Source organism: Lepidochelys olivacea (genome assembly GCF_965140295.1).
Source record: "Lepidochelys olivacea isolate rLepOli2 genome assembly, chromosome: 2".
Lineage (NCBI taxonomy): Eukaryota > Metazoa > Chordata > Testudines > Cheloniidae > Lepidochelys > Lepidochelys olivacea.
Window position 1 is genome coordinate 123525441 of NC_140412.1, and position 8625 is coordinate 123534065.

Consider the following 8625-nt stretch of genomic DNA (forward strand, 5'->3'; position numbering starts at 1 on the left):
ACGTGTGAAGTTTATTCTGACACATTCTTACATTTTGAATAACAGAGAGAGCACAGAGCATCTCCATTTTTTTAATTCTGAATTGCAGTGAGACTGTCTTCATGTTTAAAAGGCATTCACCTACAGTATGCACAAACAGCTGACTATTTGGATAGCCAGGAATAAAAGAAGAAACCATTAAATCCCTTTTTATATGTATCATTTTTACAGATACACTGTACCAGCCACTCCCTGTTTTTACAATAGTAAAACTGGGTTGCCAGAAGTTACAGAAATAGATATAATTTAAACTCTCCTGCTGCAGGTTCAAAACCCATGGGGCATAGATGCAGCACAGAAAGCTGTATTTAGGTCTCCATGAGCATTGCTAAGGGCAGGTCTACACTTAAACGCTGCGGTGGAGCAGCTGTACCACTGTAGTGGTTCAGTGATGATACTGCCTATGCTGACGGGTGGGCTTCTCCCATCAGCCTAGGTACTCCACCGCCCTGAGGTGGTAGCTATGTCAACGGGAGAACCCCTCCCATTGAGATAGCACTGTCTACACCAGGGGCTAGGTCGGTTTTACAGCATCACTCAGGGGATGTGGATTTTTCACACCCCTGAGCAATGGAGAGCAAAGGATATGTCTATACTGGGAGGGATAGCTCAGTGGTTTGAGCCTTGGCCTGCTAAACCCAGGGTTGTGAGTTCAATCCTTGAGGGGGCCATTTAGGAATCCGGGGCAAAAATTGAGGATTGGTCCTGCTTTGAGCAGGGGGTTGGACAAGATGACCTCCTGAGGTCCCTTCCAACCCTGATATTCTATGGTTCTATTAAACACCCATAGCTGGCCAGTGTCAGCTGAGTCAGATTTTCAGGGCTCAGGTTCTGGGGCTGTTTAACTGTGGTGTAGACATTCAGCTCCGGGACCATCCCCCTCATTTCCTTCCCCCCACCCCCTGCAACAGTGTAGACATGCCCTTAATCTATGGAAGAGCTGCAGAAGTGGCTTTAGTGCAGTGGTCACCAACTGGTCGATCACAATTGACTGGTTGATCACGATCTCCAGCAGCGCACTGTGGCTGCTGCTAAGGCAGGCTCCTTGCCTATCCCGGTCCCACGCTGCTCCTGGAAGCAGCCAGTGCAGCCCTGTGGGCCCGAGGACAGGGGTATCCCTCCGCGCGCTGCTCCTACCTGCTCCCATTGGCTGGGAGAGCGCCCATTGGCTGGGAGAGCTGCGGGGGCAGCTGCTTGCAGAGAGAGGCAGCACATGGAGCCATGTGCCTCCCTCCCCCCCCCACCCCAACAGGGGCCACAGGGGTGCGTTGGCCCCTTCCGGGAGTAGTGTGGGGCCAGGATAGGCAGGGAGCCTGCCTTACCCTCACTGTGCCCACAGCTGAGCAGGAGCCACCGGAGGTAAGTGCTGCCCAACAGGAGACCGCATCCATCCCTGAACCCCCTCCCGGAGCCAGCACCCCATACCCACCCTGCACTCCAAACCTGCTCCTGCACCCAAGCCCCACCCTGAGCCCCCTCCCAAAGCCAGCACCCTGTACCCCCCTTCTGTACCCCAGCACTCCGCCCAGGCCAGAGCCCTCTCCTGCACCCAAACTCCATGCCCCGGCTCAGCCCAGAGCCCCTTCCCACACTGCAAACCTCTTGGCCCCAGCCCAGGGCCCACACCCCCTCCCGAACCCCAACCCCCTGCCCCAGCTCTGTGAAAGTGAGTGAGGGTGGGGGAGAGCAAGCAACAGAGGAGGGGGGAAGGAGTGAGTGGGTTGGGGCTCTGGGGAAGGGGTGGGGGTCTCTGGGAGGGGACGGGCTAGATACTGGGTTGCCCTTAGATTCAAAAAGTGATCTTGGGCGTAAAAAGGTTGGAGACCATTGCTTTAGTGGAATTCTTTTTTTTTTAAACAATTCAGTAAAATAGCTAGCAGATGTCTGTGTACTACACTCACTGGTATGCATAGTAAAGTAGCTGTAATTATGGAAATTCAAAACTCTAGACCTGATTATTACAATGAAGGTTTTTAAATGGGAAACTGGAGAAAGGAGTCGGAGACTGTTTGTCAGTAGATCTCTGAAACAAGAGAACCAAGTGCAGCACCCTTGTGGTGGACTTTGGACCATGACTAGCTTATGGTGAACATTTGACAGTCACTGCCTTTGCAATTCATTCCATATGAAATGGGGGTCCCTCGGGGGTGGGGAGTGAGTGGGTGGAAGGGCCAAAGCAGGTCAGAAGCTGAAATTGTGGCAGGTTTAGAATCCAAAATCAAGGTCTGGAGTAAGGACCTGGGTCATTCCCATCCACATGTTAAAAATATGTCCTGTAGAAACATTTAATGAACAAATAAAATGACATCCCTCCTTTCTATCCATTTGGTTTATTTTCATTAAAATTCCAGTTTCTGTATCTTTTATGTAAGACCTATGCTTTATCTCTCCTACTACCCATGATCTTGGAGTCAGCTGTTTTTGAGGAAAAAATGCTCTCTGTGGCTGCCTGACGCTTTCTGAGCAGGATGGGTTTTCTCCATTTTTCTCTTTTTTTTTCCTCCTTGTCTATATCCTCTCCTCTTCTACCTTTTGTTTCCCTCCTCATTTTCCTGCTTATCTCTTGCCCCTTACCTTATCCATCCCTCTGTTATATGACATTAAGAAGAAGACAGACTGGTAGATAGCACCTGTTGTGATGAGTGTCACCTTTCTACTTCCCAGGCCAACTGTGTGCCCCTTCCTGTTACCTAGACTTCTCCCAGCCCCAGCCTTGGTCTTCAGCCCTGATCATCACATTCCAAGACACTCAGCTTTCTATTGAGAGATCCCTCCTGACATCATATTGTCCTTGGCCCCATTCTCATTAAGCCTTTCCTCCAGACATCTCTACCCTTCTTTCCATTGCCATGACTGTATTGCCATCCTAGCCCTTTTGTCTGAGCAGCTCTTCTTTCTAAGCACTGGCCCATCTTGATCCTGTCCTTTTACTATACAACAACACTGCATACTATTCCCTCACACACATTTAACTTCTAGGATCTCTCACATGAAGCCCAAAACCCAACAGTTTTTTCCCTGTGTTGGCCTTGAGCTCAGATGAAGTAATTTTGTATTAGCTATTACCAATCATAGATTGTAACCAGAGACACAATCACGGGTGAGGCACATTAGCATGTAGATATTAAGACTTTCCTCACTGTCACAGCTTGAATACTGCCTTTCAGTCTGGAAATTTTTGTTTCTTTTTTTAAAACAACAACATTATCCCAGCATTAAACTAATTTTCCAAGCAGAGCTGCCTCTGCATCACTGCAGTACAAGTTGCTGATATGCTCAGATATATTGGCAGAGTGCCATTATGTGATAACAATTGGACTAGCATTGCTTTTAATTGGCTAGAGCAGTGCACTGTATTTGTGGCATGATTTTTTCCTCTTTCAAATCCCTGATATTTTAGCCAAGAAGTACAGCCATTCAGTCAGTGTAGTGCAACATGCAAGGAGTGGCTATAGCCCTACGTACACTTCCTTTATTTAGAAATTCATGAAGGAACCAATCTCTGGTATCTTTTAAAGAGCTGGCACTGTGGAGAAAAGAAAGCAGCTAATACCCTGCAACTGTAGTTTGACTTTATCTATTGCATTTAGTAGTCGTGTGTGTATTTCAGAGATAACTTGGAAAGAGTCCTTCATCTGTAGCCTAGAGATGGTGTTAACTAACAGTCTCTTGTGATGGAAAGGAACCAAAAAAACCTAAAAAGGATCAGTTTTTTGTGACAGTAGTTCCGTTGGAGACAAGTCATGATCTGGTGTATGCAGCTAAGTGATAGTATGTATTTGCCTCTTATTGCCATCTAAACTGACTCTGTGCTGAGTCAGCTGATGCTGGAGGGGATGGTCAATCCCAGAGCAAAGGGGGAGAGGGTGAAGTTATTCTTCACTCTCAAGACCTCAGGGAGTTTCCTAGAGGCCCGGAAGTTCAAAGAAATGAGCTTTCTGCCCCATCAAGCAGCCCCCTATGTCCCAGTCCCTCCCATTCCTTGTGCTGAGCTCATTTATTTTACTGCATTAAGCCTGTAATAATGCCCGATTAAGCTGCATCTGGGCAAGAAAAGGGGGTATCCAAGTTATTGGATACACTCAGCATCCAAGGGCCCATATTATGAAAAGTAGAAAATGTTTTAGGCAGGTGGGTATTACTGTGTCACTCCTTCCCGCTCTCTAACTACTGATCACCAGGGATACAGGGATCCTTCAGTTAGATTGTGCCTTGTCTTCTATTTCAGAGCTGTCACCTGGGAGTGACTGGAGAGTCTGTGGTGCGCAGTGTTTCTCCTTAGCTACATATCAGTTAGTTCTGATGTCCTGTGCTTCCGCAACATCATCTGTTAACAACCAGGTGTGGCAAAGCCTCTGACCCAGTCTTTGAGCAGTAGGGAAGAATAAAGTGACTGCATAAGTGCAGTATTGCCACCACCGAGCATTGAGAAATCATGAATCAGGCTCCACACAATGTTGAAATGGGCTTAAAAATGATTTCTGAAATAATAAATGTGGGGTTTCTTTATGGGCTTCTGCGAGGGCTAGAAACTTTCATTTTTTCTTTTACGTGAAAGCCCAAATTCTCACGTAATCACAAGACTCCAGGAGCCAGGGCTTTAAGAAAATCACCTGAGATTTGTGATAAAATCACAAGAGTTGGCAACACTAAAGTGCTATACAGCTGTCCCTGAGCAGGATTGTGCCCTTAGGGTTTGTGTAATCCCCCATATCTGGGGTGGGGAGGGGGTCATACAGTCCACCAGTGCTGGCAGGCTCCACACCATGGAGGCAGGTAGGGCTAGGATTCAGCTTTTAGTTTACAATGTTGAGAAGTTATTTTCTTGCTTTTTGTGTGTGATTGTTTTGTTTTTAATTTCTGTACTTTCTTTTGCTACACTGAAACTTAAAGCAAGTATATAATACAGACAGCCCAATTGCCAGGGTTAGGAATGTCTCCTGAGAGGCAATCATGTTATCTGGGTATTGCAAGTGTTCCTGTGAATGGCAGAGTCCAAAGTGTGCTGACCTGGCTGTTAAGTAATGCCTTTGTGCACTTTGACAAAGCAAATTTAACATTATCAGCCTCTGAACTTGCACATTCTCTGTAGAAGCATAGCAGGAGCGTAAAAACATGTACTATAGTGTCTGTTTAGCTAAAACGGGGGCGGGGAGGGGAGTATTTTCTTTACAGAGAAACAAAATGAGACAAGTGGCTCCTCGTACATAATTTAAGCGTTCAGTGAGTTGCCATTTATTTCATTTTAGGAAGTACTTGTATTTTAATTACAGTATGTGCGATTGGTAGCTTGCACAGATCCAATCTGCCGTTTTATGAGGCTTGTAAAATAGGGTGCTCAGTTGGACTATGATCACTGAGTCCTAGGCTATATGTGCTAGTTGATTTTTTTCTTTTGTACGTATTTTGAGCAATATAAAGTGTGGCAATTATTATCTCTTATTTAATTGAAATGCAATAGAAAAAAATTGGTATGGTAGAAGTCGGATCACTTTTGAGTAGACCAACTCCTGCAGGTATTCACAGCGTGTTTGTAGACTTTCCTTCTCAATGGAAGCCTTTGTAATAGTTTTATTCTTCCGTTTATGGTCAGTGTCGAGGCTTTCCAAGTTAAGATCCAGTGTTTCTACACGTCACAGACCTAAATTATGCCCTATTGATGCCAAGTCTTGAACTGAGGTTGTTACAACCTTGGGGAGAGGGGGAGATCTTAAAGATTGATTGCATCAGGATGATGAGCCTCACTGCTCTTTCACTGCTACAGTGTCAAATAAAATGAGTCCTCAGGCAAAAATTCCAGATCATTAAACCTCCAAGTTGTCCATGGAATCCTTTTTGTAAATAAACTCAGACTTCATGGAGTTTGAAGTTAACCTGCCCTTTCTGAAGAACCATCTGGAGCATAGTGCTGTGGCAAGGGCTGGATTCTGCAGTAAATTCCATGACTATGGAATACACAGAGCTGTGCTTATAATCCTGGGGAAAGTACATGGAGATGGCCACGTCAGATTCACAGTTCCTCCCAACCTGATTTGTATTACAGTAGCATCTGGAGATCCCAACTGAGATAACAATTTCATTGCATGAGGTCCTATGCAAACTTACAAAACACTGCCTGCCCCAAAGATCTTACAATCTAAACAGACAAGACAGGCAAAAAGTGGGAGGTGATATGGTGGCACAGAACGGTGAAGTGGCTTGTCCAACGTCACAAAATAGGTTAGTAACAGAGCTAGGAATAAAGCCCAGGTCTCCAGGCTCACAGTCCAGCACCCTTTGCTCTCGACTACGCTAGTTCCAAAACATTGGGTAAGTTCTGACTCGTGATTCAGGCTTCCTAGTTGGCCATTGTTTCCGTAATGGACTGACTCGCAAATCCCAGATCTGAGCTCCTGAAAATTTTGGCAAGAGGTAGATGTAGATTGCTCACTGTGACTGATAGCAATTGCCCTAGACCTCTGGAAAAATACAGACATTTGCAGCTGTGTGGATTCCTTAACTAATGTTGGGACCACTTAAATCTTTTTAAAACTAGTGTATATCTTCAGTTAATATCTTTTTATTCCTTTTCTAGCAGATTTTCCCCTTTACATGCTTATTTCTAGCACTGATGCTATCACACACATGTATGTTAGAGGTGTACAAGAGGTGAGCATGGGTCTCACCTGGCAAGCAGCCAAGGACCTCAATACACATTTTTCAAAATCTTAAATGCTATCAGAAGTATGAAACCTGCATGAGTATGAGACCACACACAAAGGGAGTGATTGTGCAGGAAAAGAACACTGGAGAGATGCTAAACTACTTCTGTGATGAAGTCTGACACAAGCCAATGGGGGAGATGTCTTCAAAGAGTAGTTCAGGGTTAATAAAAAAATTTAGGTTCTGTTACGTTAAGGAGTCAGAACAAAGTGATAATTTAAATTGCAGTGAGTCATCAGGGCTGTATAATGTTCATCCAAGAGTGCTGGAGGAACATGGAAGTGAAGTAGATGAGCTACTAATAGGAATATGAACCAAAGGGTAGCCAATTTCATATATGTAGATAAAACATCTCTCTTAAAAATACACTATATCGTCTCCTTGGAATTGTTCACCTATAAGCCTTACTAAGAATACATGGTTGGACCCATAATTACGTAATAAAATTGTTACCAAGGCTACTTGACTAACTCAGTTTTCTACTACAAAGGTTTAAAATATTTTTGTCTTATCTGATCTGTAACATTCTCTGTTGCAGCATTAGCCACTATGTCCTTGTGATGGTTTTCACTATCTTCATCATGCTGCTGAGTGGACTGGCCCAGCTGCTCACTACAAAGAGAATTGAACTTTGGGGAAGAACTAAACGCCATTCCATGTGACAGAGCTACAAGTGTTTTTGCTATTTGAATTTTCACCCTTACTGTGAGCCAGTGTCCACCTCTGGAATGTAAATTGTTAATGGACTGGCGTGCCAAAATCCCATTTAGAGATTTTCTACTTTCCTGTGACTGAGATTATGCTTGCAGATTGGCATTTAGAGATCTGCTGGGGTAAAATAGTCTTAATTTTATTCCTTAAATATATTTTTTGCAATAAAAACAGTGATTAAATCCTGGTTTAAAACATCAGCAACCATCTTTATTGTATTTTTCTCTTACTATAACTCATCTTGAAGTCTTTAAACCACGATCTGAGGACTTCAATAGCTCAGACATAGGTGAGAGGTTTATTGCAGGAGTGGGTGGGTGAGATTCAGTGGCCTGCATTGTGCAGGAGGTCGGACTAGATGATCATAATGGTCCCTTCTGACCTTAATATCTATGAATCTTCCAGCGTTTATATCACACACCTGCAAAATCTTGGCTTTCATCCCAGGCCTAGCACAGCCTTTACATAGGAGCCTTACACAGACAAACACAATAAAGTAAATGTGAACAGACCAATGCTTTGTGACATTATACAGCATAGAAAATATGCATCAGGTAACTGTGAGGTCACCTCAACTTTCACTAGCTGTGAATGTGTGAGAATAGGTGGAAGCAGCAGCTTGGCATTGGTAGTTGTTGAGTTGATTCTCATTTTGCATATGATGTCCACTCTGCCACTCAGATGTTTCCTCCTCTGCGAACATTTGCAATCAGCTCCTCCACAAAATGATCACCTGGTTAACAGCTATGCAAGACACCAACACAAAGGCAAACCACCAAGTGTGACCACGAGACATCTGAGTGCATCACCAGACAGAAGCACCTACATGCTCTGTCATCAGTGGCCCTCTATAGCACCCGTTAGCTTCAAACCTGCTGTGGGTCACGTAGGAACTGTCCTGTGACAATCCCCCTCCAACAGGTAGAGCAGGATTTCAAACCAGTAACCCCAGGGCCACAAAGTAACCAGAACCTGCGCATACAGTTCTGGGCTTCATCACCCATTGAGCTCTGCTATTGCATGAGTCAAACAAGGGTTGTATACACAACTGTCAGAGAGCACGGTATATTGCCATTGTAATAACTTTCATATTTGAAATCACACAAAACATTACAGGAGGTCCTGGGGATTATGCATGTCTACACACAGTACCAATAGACTGGCCTTCAAATA

The 8625-nt window shown here is 44.5% G+C and overlaps 1 protein-coding gene across 5 annotated transcripts in view; it reads left to right on the top strand.

Annotated features, from left to right (window-relative positions):
- Window positions 1-7649, top strand: part of PIGN (phosphatidylinositol glycan anchor biosynthesis class N) — a 142312-nt gene extending 134663 nt beyond the window's left edge. For all 5 annotated transcript variants that reach the window (XM_084618707.1, XM_084618708.1, XM_084618706.1 and 2 more), the window contains one exon: window positions 7280-7649. In XM_084618707.1, the coding sequence (XP_084474833.1) occupies window positions 7280-7403 (124 nt within the window). In that variant the 3' untranslated portion in view covers window positions 7404-7649. The remainder of the gene's footprint in view (window positions 1-7279) is intronic.
- Window positions 7650-8625: the final 976 nt, after the last annotated feature.